Raw genomic sequence first — 17708 nt, 5'->3', positions numbered from 1 at the left:
GGGCTTTATCAGGAGCCCAGTTTTTGGGTTGGGCGAGGCGGTCCTGATTCCTCTCAGAGTCAGTCCCCTGGATGAACTTAAGTCACTGGGAATGGCAGACTGGCTCTACAAAGACTCATCTTTATCCTAGTCCAGCAAACTATAATGACAGCACCTGCATATAAGACCACAGAAGACAGGTATTTGCGACTATCTTCTGAGCCCCAGGTTTAAATGCCAATTAGCCATACACTGTCATCTTGACTGAGTGGCTGAGCTCAGAAGGGACAGACTCTGATATCAGTCATGTGGCTTTAGGTAAGTCACTATGATTGTCTGATTTTCATTAATGCCATTTGCAAAATGAGAGGTTAAGTTCAGATGATCTCCAAGGTCCCTTTTAGCTTTAACATTCTATGATCTATGAGCCTTTTTAGTAGCTGGGAAAACACTGATCTGCTTTGGCACTGTGGATGGCTAGATTAAACTGAAGGAAGCATTCTCTTCTCAACTTCGTGGCTCATTTCCAAGACTTGGCTACAATCCCAAACGATCAACCTTCTTCATTGAGCTATATGGCTGAGAAGGCGTGGAAATCATGGACTATGAGAGCTTGAAGGAACATTCTAGTCCATTTCCTTAATTTTATAAATGGAGAAACCAAGATTTAAGGCTTAGAACTCAGGTATCTCAATCTTAGTGCTGGTACCAAGCTGCTGATGCAGGCTTTGCCCAATCATCGGCTGCCTTCTTCAGTTCTTCCTGACTTTATCACAGCAGTCTCTATGTGAAAGCAGGAGTGAAAAACATTCTCAACCAGCATTTCTGCCTTCTCCTCATCTCAAAGTTTAAGCCTTCCTTTCTTTTTATTCCTTGGTGGCAACAGTCCAAACCAAGGAAGTAGTCAGAACGAGGGGGCTGTGAGGAGCAACAGACAATGGCTAGATCATGCTGGGGTTACAGTGCCACTTTCAATTCAGAAGGGCCGTGTGCTGCAATGGTCTCACAGCCTCCCCAGTCCAGTTTGTAGTTTCTGTGGTCTCTCTCGGCCCAGCTGGCCAGTGGAGGACAAAGCAGCCCCTCTAGAACTCTGTGGGCTGCACAGAGCTTGGGAATATTCACCTTTATCAATCAGTCAAAAATACTTACCACAAAACAACCTCATTACTAAGTACTGGTTTGATTCAAGGCAGCCCACTCTTCCATCCACCTACACAGTGTCGGAGAAGAACCTTTCACTTGCTGGGCCTGGAGCTGAACAGGTGGAGCCTGAGTCTGCCTACACTTCCAGAAAACCAGCCCAGGTAGAGGCCTTCGTTTGCCTGAGGAAGGAGAGGTAGTCATACTCCAGTGTGCCACCTAGACCCTGGCCAGGGTTTCCTCTGGCACTCTACTAGCTTGATGCTAGCTGTGGTGAGGAGAGGAAATTCACACCAGCAAACTTCCAATTCTCCTCCACAAATCCCTGTCAGGTGTGGTATAAATCTTCTAGGTCTATAAGACAGTAGTCCTGCTTGAAGCTGATAATGTGAGGGGCTTTAGACCAAAACAAAACAAAACAAAACCACAACCCAAAACAAACAAAAAACCCCAAAACAAAACAAAAAACACCGCTCAAATAAGCAAGCAAGCAAACAAACAAACAAACAAACAAACAAAAAATCCCAAGCTGCTAAAGAGCGCTGTTGGAACTGACTCCAAGTATTAAGGTTAGACTTAACTTCCGTTTCTCTCTCATCTTTCTCTTAATCAGTCATTTGAACGAAACAAGTTAAATAAAGGATCTATTTTCTTGTTTCTTCCTCTCCCACCCTTCATTGTATTTCTCCTCACTGAATTTTTAAAAAATCTTTCCTCCAATTTTGCTTTCACTATTTATTCTATGCAGAGAAGACACACAGGGCATTTTTGGTACAGTGATGAAAACACTGGGCTCAGGGCTTGAAGACTAAATTGAAATACTGCTCTGTTGCTTTTAGAGTGTATGACCTTACACATGTTATTTGCCTGCCTGAGTTCAGTACCTCTATCTGTAAATGCAGACAACTATGGCTATTATATCATTGGGTAAATGATGATTAAACAACAGCCCCCCCCTCCCCCCGCATCCATCCATCCTTAGTACAGTGGAGAGTACAAAACATCCCAGTAACTGACAGTTAAAGTGGATGAATGAAACTTGAATTCTCACCAACAGGAAGAAAACTCTGGGGAATTGCTTCCAGGCCCAAATTCCTTGACACCTGAGCTTTGCCAGGGTTCAAATCCTGGCTCCAGCACTCAATATAGACTGCATATGGACTACAAATGCATAATAAAAGGATCTTAGTAAACAATGGGGAATCTAACTTGACAGGACTTCAAGAATTCCCTAGCATATTTAAGGATGAGGCTCAAGTTACTTGCAGCAAACTATACTGAGATGGGAGTGTGGAGAGGTGAGAAATCCAGGACCCTTAAGCCAATAGCCCAGGAACAGGTGAGGAGGGTTTAACAAGCAAGCTTGCCAAGGTGAGGTGATGGTGGAGGAGGGGTCTGAAGACAGCCCTTGAGAAGAAGCAATACTAAACCGAGGTCAGATTCTACCAGGCCGGCTTCCCAGGGCTCAGCCACAGATGGTCCCACCCCACTAGGCAAAGAAAGGGGCTGTCTTTTTTGGGTTGGGAAAAGGCTTACCTAGTCTTGTTCTACACTGGTCCGTCAAATGTCCTGGGGGCTCCTCTCATTAAAAATAGGTACAAATTGCTGCACAGGTCTCAGAAGTCCCAGCAAGAAAGAGGAGCCGGTGAAGCTCACAGGCAGAAGGTTTAAGACCTCCCCGCCCCAATCCTCTAGGGCAGGGAGGGGAAAAGAGCATCACTGTGAAGAGTCTCCACTGTGGCTTCGTGAACGAAAGGGACTGTACCCTGGTTTCTGGGAGTTCACCTCAATCCTTCCTGCCATCCATCGTACTGTCCAGGTTGCCACTCCCCAGCTCCTTGCACTTGTTCTTCCCTTCCACCGTTTGCCTCCCCCGCAACCCTCATTAAGAAAACTATCATTTAAAGCCCTAGTTAAAGCTGAGGAAGGGAAAGGAAATCTGCTAGGGAGGAGGCAGGTCGGAGAGGACTCTTGCGCAGCAGCAGCAACCCAGGCTCCTGGTTTCCTGCACCCCCCCACCCACAGCCACCCCCGAGTCCCCATCGTGCAGCTCAAACTCTGCGTACGCGGCCGGGCCGCGCGGCCAGGAGCCCCGTCAGCAGTCGGCGGGGGTGAGGATGACGCGGTCCAGGCAGGAGGCCGGCCAACTGCAGCAGCCCCACCGCGGGTTGCCGCGCTCCAGGTTCCCGGCCCCGGAGTCTACCTCACCGGGTGCCACAGGGTGCCCGGTGCCTGTGTTCAGGGCGAGGGCCGGGCGGGGGCGGCGCGGTCTCTCCCGCAGCAGCCCCGCACCCGCTCCAGCCTATCAAGGGCCACCCAGCGGCTCCCTGCGACCGACCAGACCAAAATAGCTGCGAACGCCTGCGACTTGCGCGGCCGCTCACTTGACGCTCACTCCGGCTCGCCCGCCAGCTCGCCGGCCCGCTCCCCCTGTCTAGAGGGGGTGGGAGGAAGTGACCCGGGGAGGGGGGTGGGGGGGTGGGGGAGAGTTAGGAGGAAAGAAGGGAGGGAGGGAGGAAGAGAAGGAGGGAGGGAGAACGGAGGGGGAAGTGGGACGGAGGCGCTGAGCGGGGCTGCGCGGCGCTGGAAGGCGCCGGCGTTAACCCCTCGAGGGCAGCGGCGGAGGGGGAGCGGTGTTCATACATAAGAGCACTGCATCACGCTAATCTTCTCCCCAGAACAGTATGCGTCAGCAGTACATTCACGTTCTGACTGAAGGACAAAAGGATGAGAGAGCAGTCTGCGTGGCTGCTGCCTGCAACACCGCGAGCCCGGCGCGAGGAGGAGACGGTGGGCGCCGAGCGCAGGGGCCCCGCTACTGCCGTCGCCGCTGCCACTAGCAAGCAGGGACCATGTTCCCGGGCTTCGGAGCGTTTCCCGCAGCTGCGACCCCCGCTGCCCACGCCGCCGCTGCCAGTGCTCGGACCGCCGCAGCAGTTCGCGGGCAGCACAGCCACTGAAGGCGCCGAGAGCCGAAGCTCCGAACTCGTTTGCTCCGCACAAAGCCAGAGCCGGAGGCGCGCCGGGAGCCCGGCTGCGGCGGGCGGTTACGGGCTGCCAGGGGCTGCGGCCGCTGCCGCCGGACCCGTGCCCGCCCCCGGACTCCTCGAAGGGGCCTGCAGTGCAGGCGCGCCCTGGCTGCTGAGCGCTGCTTCAGCCGGCGGACTTCGTCCAGCCGCTACCTCCACACCGCTGCCCCTCAGGGGGCTGGACGAATTACTGCTCCTTGCGCTGGCAGACTGGGAAAGTCAGCCCAGATTGTGTCTCTTTAACCCGTAAGAGGCGAGGAAAGAAGGGGGTGTGTGTCAGGGGAAGGCGCAGAAGCCGCGACACCGCCTCTTAACTCTCGCAGCCCCGCGAGCTAACGACTGCATCAGCAGCCGCCGCTGGAGCGGCCGCCACAAGGAGAGCGGGCAGCGCAGCAGCCAGCGGGCGGCCTGGGAGGGTGCGGGCGCCCCCTCACTCCCCGCAGGGCGCAGCCCCGGGAGCGGGCTGGGGGCGCCGGAGGCACACTCGGCGATGAAGCGGCTTCCCCCTTGGCTGGTGCGAGCCCGTGCCAGGGTCCAAGGACAAAGCCGGGAAGCGCTGGTGGCGCCGCTCCTCAGGCTAAGGGGGGGGCATGCACCTGCATAGCCCGCCGGGCCTTGGCTCTCCCTGGCGCCTCAACTCCGCTGCTCCGCGTAGCCAGCTCCGGATTTACTAGAAGCCATTTTGTCTCCCCCTCCCCTCCCCTCCCCTCCCCTCCACCCTCCCCGTCCCCTCTACTTCCCTCTTTTGTTAATTACAACTAAGAAGTAAGAATGGGAACGAGGTGGCCAGCTTTTGGGGAGACCGCTTAAGGACACCACGCCAATTCTTCCTTCCGAGGTAGGTGACAGCGAATAATTGGGTGGGGATCGCTGCAGTGGGGGACATAAAGTCTCAAGCTTTGCGAGGGCTTGCCTTGAGGAGGGGGGTGGTTGGTAACCAAGGGGCCACTCTTGAGTTTGGCATGATTTTTCTGGCAGACCTGCACCGTCTCTCTAATCGCCCCTCCCCACCTCCTTCTCCAGATGGAAAGAGGCGCTCCTAGCTCACTTAAGCCGGGGTAGGGCTGGTTCTCCTTTCCGAGCCAAAATCCCAGGCGATGGTGAATTATGAACGTGCCACACCATGAAGCTCTTGTGGCAGGTAACTGTGCACCACACCTGGAATGCCGTCCTGCGCCCTGTCGTCTACCTCACGGCGAAAGTGTGGATTCTGTGTGCAGCCATCGCTGCTGCCGCCTCGGCCGGGCCCCAGAACTGCCCGTCTGTCTGCTCCTGCAGTAACCAGTTCAGCAAGGTGGTGTGCACCCGCCGGGGTCTCTCCGAGGTCCCGCAGGGTATTCCCTCCAACACCCGGTACCTCAACCTCATGGAAAACAATATCCAGATGATTCAGGCCGACACTTTCCGACACCTCCACCACCTGGAGGTCCTGCAGCTGGGCAGGAACTCCATCCGGCAAATTGAGGTGGGGGCCTTCAATGGCCTAGCAAGCCTCAACACCCTGGAGCTGTTCGACAACTGGCTGACAGTCATCCCCAGTGGGGCCTTTGAGTATCTGTCCAAGCTGCGGGAGCTCTGGCTGAGAAACAACCCCATAGAAAGCATCCCCTCTTATGCCTTCAACCGGGTGCCCTCACTCATGCGCCTGGACCTGGGGGAGCTCAAGAAGCTGGAGTATATCTCTGAGGGGGCTTTTGAGGGGCTGTTCAACCTCAAGTACCTGAACTTGGGCATGTGTAACATTAAAGATATGCCCAATCTCACACCCCTGGTGGGGCTGGAAGAGCTGGAAATGTCAGGGAACCACTTCCCTGAGATCAGGCCTGGCTCCTTCCATGGCCTGAGCTCCCTTAAGAAGCTATGGGTCATGAACTCACAGGTCAGTTTGATTGAGCGGAATGCTTTTGATGGGCTGGCCTCACTTGTGGAACTCAACTTGGCCCACAATAACCTCTCTTCTCTCCCCCATGACCTCTTCACTCCACTGAGGTATCTGGTGGAGTTGCACCTACACCACAACCCTTGGAACTGTGATTGTGACATTCTGTGGCTGGCCTGGTGGCTTCGGGAGTATATACCCACCAATTCCACCTGCTGTGGCCGCTGTCATGCTCCCCTGCACATGCGAGGCCGCTACCTGGTAGAGGTGGACCAGGCCTCCTTTCAGTGCTCTGCCCCCTTCATCATGGATGCACCTCGGGACCTCAATATCTCTGAGGGTCGGATGGCGGAACTTAAGTGTCGGACTCCCCCTATGTCGTCTGTGAAGTGGTTGCTGCCCAATGGGACAGTGCTTAGCCATGCCTCCCGCCACCCCCGGATCTCTGTCCTCAACGATGGTACCTTGAACTTTTCCCATGTGCTGCTCTCAGACACTGGGGTATACACATGCATGGTGACCAATGTGGCAGGCAACTCGAACGCCTCGGCCTACCTCAATGTGAGCACGGCCGAGCTCAACACCTCCAACTATAGCTTCTTCACCACGGTCACAGTGGAGACCACTGAGATCTCACCTGAGGATACAACACGCAAATACAAGCCTGTTCCTACCACATCCACTGGTTACCAGCCGGCATATACCACCTCTACCACGGTGCTCATTCAGACCACCCGTGTGCCCAAGCAGGTGGCAGTACCCGCAACAGACACCAATGACAAGATGCAGACCAGCCTGGATGAAGTCATGAAGACCACCAAGATCATCATTGGCTGCTTTGTGGCAGTGACTCTGCTTGCTGCCGCCATGTTGATTGTCTTCTATAAACTTCGAAAGCGGCACCAGCAGAGGAGTACAGTCACAGCTGCCCGGACAGTTGAGATTATCCAAGTGGATGAAGACATCCCAGCAGCGGCATCCACAGCAGCAACAGCAGCTCCATCCGGTGTATCAGGTGAGGGGGCAGTAGTGCTGCCCACAATTCATGACCATATTAACTACAATACCTACAAACCAGCACATGGGGCCCACTGGACAGAAAACAGCTTGGGGAACTCTCTGCACCCCACAGTCACCACTATCTCTGAACCTTATATAATTCAGACCCATACCAAGGACAAGGTACAGGAAACTCAGATATGACTCCCCCTCCCCACAAAAAACTTATCAAATGCAATAGAATGCACAAAAAAACAAAAAAAAAAGACAGCAACTTTTGTACAGAATGGGGAGAGACTTTTTCTTGTATATGCTTATATATTAAATCTATGGGCTGGTAAAAGAAACAGATTATATTAAAATTTAAAAAGAAAAAATCAAAACAAAACTATTTTCTAACTTGTAAGTTCTATTTAAATGGGGAGTGGGGTTCTTGGGAATGTTGTGGGGTAAAAGCCACATGTTGACTTGCTATGCTTTCAGAAGGGCTTTCTGGTTAAAGTTGAAACTGCTAAGGTAAAACAAACTAAGATATCAACAAATATCCCTAAGGAGGTAGGATGTGGGCTGTGGAGGGGTGGGGATGGGGGTAGACTGAATCTGTCATTTTTTTAAGAAGATGCTTCATAGGATACAGGAATATCCATTTCTACAGACACCTTTCTTAAGCTGAGAGCTGTCTTTGCAGATTTATCTTATTTTAAAAAAATTCAAAAAAAGCACCACGATTTGTACTGTGCTAAAATATTGAGAGGCAATAATTTTCTCCTTCAGAGGCCAAGGGGAAGACAGATCTGTAAATGTATTTTAAACAGAAAACCACCAAAATGCAAATAAATCCTTAAAGGGGCCAAGTCTTTATGTCTGCCCATATGCACAAGTCTCCTTGGTTTGTGCACTGGGACACACATGTGCCCTGCCTGATAGAGCGCTCAGGAAGGAGCAGAGAAGGAAGGGAGCTGGTGTAGCTCTCAGTCAAATGCTTTCACATTGCACCAGATTCCTGCAGTTGGGCTTAACCCAATCTGTGCAAGGCATGTGTCTATTCCGAGTTTCCCAGGAGAAGGAGGAGGCCCCTGAAGTGGGTGCGGCAACAGAGGGGGTGGGAAGAGCAGAAGCAGAGAGAATGTGTTTACTGGAAGCTATAAATTAGCATTGTGCCATGTCCACCTGTTGTTCCTAGTATCTAACAAGTGACTTGTAGACAATGATGGCAGTTTATGATTTTTAAAAATGGTTTTGTTTTAAGGTGGAGAGAGGAGGCTGGGAGTGGGGAACTTGGGGGAGTGGAAGCTTTTCTCATGCTTGTGATTTGGTGACTATTCTAAATGCTGATTCATTAGGGATTATTACAGCTGATGTCAACTGGTTGTGGTGATGGGGTGGGGGCAGAACATGAGTAGAGAAGAAAAGGGAGAGCAAGGACACAGGCTCATTTAAAGTAGAACGAAGCCTTTCCCAATCAGAATGGTTCACACACACACAAAAAAAAGTGAAATCCACAGAAAAAACAAAAGTGTAATACATGTACACAAGAGTAAGTTCTGCATGGAGTCTTGTTGGATGAAGCACAATGGGGGCAAGGTTTCCCTCTCCCAGGCCTACCTCAGGAGGAGGTGGAAGATAAAGGGTGGGCGTGGGTGGGGAAGGCAGAGATCTCTGTTATTCTGGTCCATTTAATGCTGTAACTTCTTTCATTTATTATTTTAGCTTTAAAAGGAAATCAAGGGTTCAGATTTGAAAGGGGGCGGGGTGGGTGGGGGGGAGGGATGCCAACAAAAGAACACTGATTGTAATGTGAGAAAAGTGTATTTTTGTATTTTAATAAATATTGTTCAATTTTTAATTCAATGTTCCCAAAGGGTTAAATTGAGTAAGACCCTGAATCTATAAATTCTTATGAGCATTGACAAAGTCATTTCTATTTAAAGAAAAAAAAGGCGGGGGGGGGGGGGGGGGTAAGGTGGGAAGAAAAAAACAATGTTAAACTCTTTTAAAGTATGGGAAAATGCTAAAGTTGTCAACAACCTTTCCTTAGTTTAAATAAAAGTGCCCCGATTCTAGTGCACCTTCCATGAGATAAGTGTGTTAGTCCCTGGCTTTATTGGGGGTAGAACCAAACTCCTCATGCCCTGGAAAAGCAGGGGAAATGGGTCAGCCTCAGCTTTTGGGACATGGCCAGAAGTTAAATGCCACCTCAGCAGAAGCTGCTCAGGCAGCATCAATTCTACCCTGGGGACCCTGGGGGACCTGGATTTAAGAGGTCCGCAGTAATGTTGTTTGGCTTAAATTTCCCACAGGCAGTGTTGCTTCGGTTCTCTGGGTGTTAAACTGTCAAACACATCTTGTGGTGGTGGGTGTTCATCTCCTGATGCTTACTGAGTAATGACGTCCAGGGAGGCTGCATGAACTGAGACCCTGTGTCTCTTCAGCGCTAGTATTTATACTAATGCAGGGAATCGGGACTGAGTGGGTGTGATCTCTCTGGCACTGAATAGTGAGAGAGGAAGGCAGCACTTTGCAGCAGTTGGCTAAGAAATGGCTAAGAAAGGGCCAGTTCCTAATCCTCCTGGGTATATATACACCATTTCTGGGAATCAGTGTTTGTGGAAGCATATATGCCTAGGCACACAGTTAAAATTGCCACTCACGTTTTTCGGCTACCTACCTCCAATAAAAAGAGAAAACTGCTGCAGAGTAAAGGGTGGGACTTGGCTAGGGCCAGCTGAAAAAGCAAATCACCCCCTTTCTTCGTGCTACATGACACAACTCAGGCTGAACAGCTTCAAAGGCAACTGTGGAAGTTGCTGCTTCAGAAATTCCCTAACACCCCTTCTTTTTTGACAGCTATTTGGGCAGTCTGGGAATTATGCAGTACCTCTGGAATAACAAAGGGTCTATGGCTGAACAAAGGTCTGAGGGGAGGGGTAGAAAAATGGGTCTAAGACATTTGTGGGGAAGAGCCCTAAGAACAAATGCACTTGTTATGGGGGTCGAGCAAATTCGGGTCTTGGAATCTGAGGAACAATGTCTTTTTAGAAGGAACCGCTGGGGAGGTGGGGGAAACAGATTATGATTGCTGTGTGTAAATGTTCTTAGAGTTGGAAGGGTAGTTCCTTTCCCCACTGGGCCTACCCTCAACCTGGGCACCATTTCAGCTTTTATAGTAGCAACCCTCCTTTGCGGCAGGTCCTGGGGATAGCTCTTCAGGAGTCCCACAAGCACTGAAAGAGCAGTCTTTAATGCTGTGTTGGTGACTCATCCTAGAGCTTGGCCAAGCTGTAGGGTTTGTTACCTGAGAATGGAACATGGGTTGGTAGCTCTTTAGGAGATTAGCTATAGCAATGTTAGAGAAAAAAAACTGCTGCTGATTATATGGAGTTGAATATTCATTACATAATTTTTTTAAAGCCCATGAAAAATCATTTAGTTTAATCCTTTTATATTTTATGGTCAAGGAAACCAAGCCCCGGAGAAACTGAGAGATATATCCAAGGTCACAGTGCTAGTCAGTAGAAGAGTTAGGACTGAAACCCAGGTCTCTTGACTCCCAAGCCAAATGTACTCACTCAGGCCCTTACTGGCCGTCAAGAACATATTTCTTTCCTATCCAATATGTAGTTAAAATGGGACCTTCTTACGGATATCTCTAGTTTCTCTTCTCCTTCTGCTCAATCTCCTCCAGGACTGGTTCCATTGCCCTCCAAGGCCTCACCAGAATTCTGAATACAGGGGTCCCACAGCTAGCCCAAGGGTGACTGTGGGCTCACTATGGAGATAGATTCTCTGAAATGCGAAACAGCTTCCTAATTCTCAGGTTCAATGGCAGGCAGAAACTGCAGGGTCTCATGGAGGGTGACCACTGCCAGGGAAAGGGTGAGTAGATTAAGGCAGGGTGCTCACAGTGGGGAAGGTGGCTTGGCCTTCACCCTGCCTTGGAAACTTCGCAGAATAGAAGACTGACAGAGGTGTTAAAGCACTTACCAGGTCAGCGTCTCCATAGCGGAGTGATTTCTATTTGGCCCTCCAATCAGACTCTTGGCAGGGGGCTGCTCCTTAACTTGTCTCCACTATATCTACCCCAGCCCTAGCTCTTTAAGTGCCATGCTATGTCTCCACTCCCCATCATCTGCTCCAGGGCCTTATCTTCAGTGTAAGGGCCTTATCTTCACTGCATCCTACTCTCAATGAAGGTAGAGTAGACTGGCTAGTTTTTAGGCATAGAGACATTAGCTTTATCATGGCTGTTTAATGCACTGATGCTAGCAACTTGCTGTGTGCTGGATGGAAAAGAGCAAAGAATCATGCAAGACCTATTGTTGGGGAAGAGGTCCAGAGTCCATGACCATTAGTAGTAAAGCTGTGGCTTCCTTCAGTGGAGATGCAAGAGACTGGGAGAGGGCTGAGTGGGCCTTACTTAGCCTAGGCAGGATACTACCTCAGGGGGCCAGAGTCCACAATTAATGTTCCAATATTTTTATTGCAACAAAGCAGCAGGGGCTTAATATTAGAGAAGAGGGAAGAGAGGGAGAACATTTGCATCCAAACATATGCCTGATTTTATCTCCTCTGTTGGCACTCAGCACTTCATGCCATCGGCTAATGTAGGCACTATTCATGCCATTTCTAAATCCTGCCTCAGCTAAATTACACAGCAGCTTTTGTCTCAAAGCACCTCTCTTGGTCCCCATCCCTCAAAGGGAAGAAGGGTTTGGGCAGTGATTAAGGTTGTTTTTGTCTTTGCTTTAAATTAAAATGAAGTAAAGTGCTTCTTGGAGGAGGGATAAAAGCTTCAGGAAAAAAGAAGTGGGACACACATATTGCAAAGCAATACAGCATAGTGCTTTTAAGTATAGACCTGGAGCCAGTCTTCCTGGGTTGAATCCCAGCTCCATCACTTACTAGATATGTGACTTTGGTCAAATACTCAGTTTCTTGGTCTATAAAATAGACATAATATTAGAGTCTACCTTACTACTTCATAGGCTATTATGAGAATTGAAATTATATATAGAAAATCACACAATTCCTGACATCATCTATTAATACTATATAGTTGGTAGTTACTTCATGATATACTTAAGGGGATAGGCCAACTGCCCAGCCCTCACCATCATGTCTTGAACCCCATCCATGTTCGAAGAGAGAAAAGGCCTATTGAGCTATTCCTGAGAGGAAAGGTGATTATCCAGCAGTCAGGGACAGCAGGAAAGCACTATCTGTAAGCCAAAGCACTGTGGGAAAGATAGGTTGTACTTCTCTTCCTAGGAAGACATTGCCTTGTGCTCTGTTCCCTAATCCAGCCCTACAGTGGCCCAAGACACTGTGTGTAGGAATAGATTATCCTTATGGTGAGCAGGAATACAGCAAAGATGCTGCTGCTGTTGGTGCATAAGTGGAGGGCTGGGACAGCATCCATCTACCTAGGAAGCCTTCGTCCCTTACCAAAAGGAGAAGCTTTTTGGAGTATTCCCCACCTTCCTTCATTTCTCTTGTCAGGGTGCCTTACCAAGGATTTGGGTGGGGATGGCAGAGGCAACAGGAGGCAGGAGAGAGAGAAGGGCTGCTGGGGCTTTAAAGCGGTATTGGAAGGCTTGGAGAAAAGAAAGGCAGGAATAAAACCCACCATAATTTGAGCAAATGAGAGCAGAATGGAGCTATATGGCAGATACATAGGCTAAGGGTCTGCAATGCAGTTGAGGAGGAAAACCAGGGAGATTCCTCTCCCCTATCGAGAAAGAGGATGGCCAGACCCTGCCTCTTTAGCAGGAGGACTATTAGCGTGAAATTCATGGCATGGAGCAAAGAAAAGCAGGGGGATCAACATTCTGAGAGAAACCTAAGAAAGAATGAATCTTGATTTCCTCATAAGAGGCCAGAATTAGTTTTTAGGATGATCAGAGGTTTTATCCTCTGGTACACGCCAGCTTTGCTGTCAGTACTTGGGCCAAATCACCTACTCACAACAATCCTGTTTCCTATGCTGGAGGCTGTCCATTGCTTTGGGGAAGCAACCAGACCTCAGGACCATAATCTAGCCCTGATGAGTTTATTCAGGGCTCCTCTGAACACTCCCTCATTTCTATTAAGGCATAGCCATAGGGGTAAGGAGAGGGTGCAGCTCACTGTTTATCCACAAAAAGAGTATTATTCCAGGGGGAGGGTATTATATAAATCATGTTTTCCCATAAAAAATAATGAGGACCATGAGTTTGGTGCTCATGGACCCTGGCAGTGAGTCAGAGATTAGGCGGAGGCCTGTGGGGGATATCCCTGGGAGAAGCTCTCTTGTCAAAGGAAGTCAGCATTTGAGAGGATGGTGTCATTTTCTCTAGCTTTTCCCATCAAGAAGATTTCTGAACCTATAATAGGCAAAGCATTAAGATAAGAGGCTACTCTCATGCCAGGTGTGGGGGCAATGTGGACCAAAGTAGCATTTAGCCTTTCAGGGCCATGCATTCTGTGCACCTAGGAACAATGCTGAAACAATTGCTAAAGTTTAGATTAATTACTAAATAGCCAAGGTCCTTGATTAACTTGTTTCTTTAATGCCCACCCACCTTCCTATACCTCACTAATAAAAAAGCACACTCCAATTAATTCTCATATCAGCCTCCCCAATCCCCACTTAAGTACAACCATCTGTCATGAGAGGACCTAGGATATCTTGCAAGAGCATTTCATTCTGGAAGACTGACAGCTCTTTCTTCCAACAATTCTCATGCTGTTTCCTCTTCCAAGACAAGTCCTTAATCTATGGTCTCTTAACAGTTCCTTTAAGGTCTCAATCCTGGTTTCAGGAGTCTGGGTTGGTGTTGATTTATTCACTAGATAAGTCACTCTACCTGCTCATGAGTCAGCAAGGATGACTGAGACAGGCTTTTACACACTAACTGTTCCCTGTGCAAAGTTTGGTTTCCTGGCCTCGGGCTACTTCTTCCTACTCTTCCAGCCCTGGCTTCTTCCCTTTATTTACCCACTCATCCAGGTTCATTAAAACCATTCAGACAGCTTCTCCCACTCAGATGCCACCCTGTAGGTGAACTAAATGAGTTATTGACTGCTCTTTGCAGAGACAGTTCCCTAGGATAGTACAGCCATGCTGTAGAAATGCTCAGCACATCCCTCACAATAGGCCCAGCACAATCCCAGAAATGAAGCTGAGGCCTCAGATACTAGCCTGTTCCGCAGCCCACTGCTGCAGTGGTTACAAGTTATAATCTATTACCATTGCAAGAAGACTTAATTTCTGGACTTCAAGGAAGTCGGATAATGCTTTATCCTATTAGTGTCTGCCTGTGTGAACTGACAATGCCTTCCTTCTGACGTGACAGCATATTCTTCCAATTTACCTCTTTAAGGGCATGAATTGGGAGTCTGGAATAAAAGAGGAGGGAGGGCCAAGAAAGGCTACTCTAGGAACCAGGGAAAGGGGAGGAATTTTTAAATTAGAAATGGGGAGAGGGAACTTGGAGATATATGGCCAGACTAAGATATCTCAAAGCATGTTTGTGTTTCGATTTTGTTTCTCTTATAAAGGAAGTAATTGCAATCACTGGGTATGTTGTATAGATGTGTGTGAGGAAAAAAGGTCCTGAAACAACAGAGAAATATGAACACAAGAAGTAATTGGCCTATTCCATGTTCTTCTTGTTTTAGCCGTTGTGCCTACGGGCTAGCTTTCCCTTTCTTTAATCTCTTCCACATCCCTGTTTTAAGTCCACAGCTGCTCTAACCAATGGTATCAACTCAGCTGAGGGCACCTTCACATCACGGATGTGTTACCAAGGCTAGTCGACCTTGGGCAGCAATGGATACTGAGGACAGGGTGACAGGTTGTGGCTTCTAACTTCAGGAATATGGAGACAGAGAAGGGAACTTCCAAGTTAGTTCAGAAAACCTAGTGTAATCTCCTCATTTTGTTTATGAGGAAAAGGAAGCCCAGGGAGATGTGATTTTTCCTAGAGTCACATCGCTGGTGATGCAGAGACCAGATCTCTGGTCTCTGGGTTCTCAACCCTGCATTATTACTAAACACCAGCAAGTCCCACCATGATTTACAACTCCAGAGGGTGCCATTTACAGAAACTTCAAAGTGATTAGTGCCCCCTGGAGTTTGCAATTTGGTGTAACCCCTTACAGTTTGTTTCTGGGGGTGGGGGAGGAAGAAAAGGGGAAGGCTTTTCATGCCGGCACTTTATCTGTGCTTAATGCTCTGAGGCAGATGGTGCCCACTCATGTCTTCATTCAAGCAGCTAGAGCACAGGAATCAGGCAACTTTTTTTTTTTTTCTCTTTAACCACAAGTGTTCTAGAGCATGAGAATTCTTATGGCAGCCCCAGCAGCGAATACATTAAAAGGAGCATTTCTTGCTTACACTGCCCTCCCTTTCCCTACAAGAATGAAGAGCTGTAAGGTAAAGAATATGAAGAATGTGTATCCCTGTATGGGGAAGGCCTGCAGAAGTTTAATCATGTTAGAGGTCCATTCAAGGTCAAGAGGACCACTGGAGAAGCAGAGACAACAGGAGTCCTGCTTCCAGGGCTCCCGTGCCTTTCCTGGTACTGGGAAAGCTCAGATGGCCCGGGCTGACTCAGGCTTGTTCTGAAATAGGGGTCTTACGAAGCTAGTAGGTGCCTCAATGAATCCTCTTTTGAGAAATGAAGTGTCTCTGGCTATAATTTTACCACATACATTTAATTAGAATCTGTCCTGTCTCCTTCATGATAGTTTCAAGAGAAGTCCCTATAGAAACATTCTAAAAGAACAGCCTCATTCAGCCAAGGATCTCTTTTAACCAAGTTAATTTAGCAGAAATTTGCCATCTTGGATTGGGTGGAGTTACCTCTTTTTTTCAACTTCAAAGCTGGGAAGAGCAGGGAGGTAGGGAATGCAGAGAAATAAAGAGGGCAGGGGGTTCAAGCAAATGAGTTTTCATCTATTAAGGAGCAGTAATTTCTGCTACTGCCCCTAGAGATCGGTCCCCTCCAATAATGGCCTGACTCTAATGATTCCCACTCCTAAGCAACAGCCTGTGTTCTGCTGGTGTTGAGACAAGCTGTGCCAGAGAAATTCCCTTTATTTCAGAGGTGCTGCTGTCATTACGCAGGAGAGATTAACCAGTCAGGAGGATGTGCTTTTGGTGGAGAGAGAGAAAGCTAACCAAAGAGAATGCCCTTCTCTAGCAGGCATGGTACTGCTGACCTAGGACATAAAAGGCTGAGAGACAGACTAGAGGTCAGTGATAAAGAAGACAGGGCTGACACTCTGGACAAGCAGGAAAAGACAAAAGAAAGTAAAAGCTAGGTACCTCCTGAGGAGTGGCTGAACTCAATGCAAGGCAAGCATCGACTGGCTGGGAGGCAGGTAGAGGTCTGTGGGGTGTGGGGTGTGGGTGTGGGTTGAGCTCAGGCATCATGGACAAAAACTGATAGGCACCTGTGATACGAAACATGGTAATAAGTTCATGAGAAGCAAGAGGAGCGGGGAGTCAATTTCAGGTCCTAAATACCTATAATTTTCCAGGGCAGAAGTACAGGGATGTGGGCTAACGCTGAAAATGAGGTACGAACTATTACTGAAGCTGTGGTGTCAGTTGAGGGGTGAGGTCCTCTCATTCTGCGTTTCTTCTACACACTGAAATCAGTGGGAAGAACGAATGCCGTAGCTGCTGCAAAATAAGGGGTAAGGGAGTCCCCTTATTTTGCCCCCTGTGAGGGAGACGGACTGCTTCCAGAGGCTGCCTTGCCAGATGTGCCAGCAGTCAGCCTGGCCGGAGAGCCTGCAGTGCAGACAGATGCCCTGGGCTGTACTCAGGATGGCGAGACCCTTTATGGTACTGCGGCTTGGCTCTGGGGCAGTGCCAGAACGGCAGGGTAATATTCCTCCGCTAGATTCATTTCCCCCAAAACCTTTTTAAATATGTGGGCCATGGAGGGAGGCAAATTTAATTAAATTACTGTGTTGTGGGCTGCCCTTTCTGGGCAACGGCTAAAAATGGGCTCATGCTGACATGCAGACCCATCTGTATACACAGAGCATGAGTTTCTTTGTGTTTGGCCGTCAGCAGCTGGATGGGATTGGCAGTGCCCAGTGCTGGCCCGGTTGAGCTGGCCCCTTTGTCGCAGCAAGGCCGAGTCAACAATAATCCAACCCAGGCCCCATGTGGCTCTGATGACCTTTTCCTTTCCACTTAAAAGATGACTGAGTGGCACTCCCTCTTCCTACGTCAGTTCATTTCTCCTCAAATGCCTCTCTTGCTGACACCCAGGACTTTCCCGTAAGGGGGTGCCCTGTGCTGAGCCAGGAAGGAGGAATGAAGCTGCAGCGAGGTGTGATTGAGAACAGTGCAAGGGCAAGGTCTGTTAGCTTGGCAGGAAATGGGGGGGTCTCCCTGGTGGCTCTCCAGAGAGCTACTTCAGTAGTTACCCACTGGCAGCTTCATGCTGGAGAGAGAGCCATTTTCAGGTGCCAGAGTAAAGCAGCAGAGCTTTCTTTCTCCCGTCCCTGGATAAAGGCTAGAGTGGACACAGAATCTGACCATCACACAGAGACAGGGAAGTTCGGTAACAACTAGAACCACTTAACATGTGGAAATCAATGACCAAAACAAATGCTGGCTGTGCCATACCTGTCGACCCCACAAGGTCATTCATTTCAGTTCTGGCAGTTGAGGCCTCATC

At 49.1% G+C, this 17708-nt stretch overlaps 2 protein-coding genes across 2 annotated transcripts in view; one reads left to right on the top strand and one right to left on the bottom strand.

Moving 5' to 3' along the window:
- SND1 (staphylococcal nuclease and tudor domain containing 1) overlaps positions 1 to 17708 on the bottom strand; it is a 412206-nt gene that overhangs the window by 55397 nt on the left and 339101 nt on the right. The gene's annotated exons all lie outside the window — the stretch shown is intronic.
- LRRC4 (leucine rich repeat containing 4) lies at positions 4896 to 7533 on the top strand. Its single transcript, XM_054564548.1, has 2 exons — positions 4896 to 4986; positions 5172 to 7533. Exon 2 carries the CDS (start codon positions 5272 to 5274, stop codon positions 7228 to 7230), a length of 1959 nt encoding a protein of 652 aa, XP_054420523.1. The 5' UTR covers positions 4896 to 4986; positions 5172 to 5271; the 3' UTR covers positions 7231 to 7533.

Source organism: Pteronotus mesoamericanus, unplaced genomic scaffold (assembly GCF_021234165.1).
Source record: "Pteronotus mesoamericanus isolate MK-2021 breed Mesoamerican mustached bat unplaced genomic scaffold, CSHL_Meso_final scaffold_85, whole genome shotgun sequence".
In the NCBI taxonomy this organism is placed as follows: Eukaryota; Metazoa; Chordata; class Mammalia; order Chiroptera; family Mormoopidae; genus Pteronotus; species Pteronotus mesoamericanus.
Note: the sequence above shows the minus strand (reverse complement) of the source record. Positions and strands in the feature narration are given on the sequence as shown.

What these genes read in the sequence shown, in the direction of transcription:
- LRRC4 (XM_054564548.1), top strand. Translation starts at nt 5,272, where the DNA reads ATGAAGCTCTTGTGGCAGGTAACTGTGCACCACACCTGGAATGCCGTC.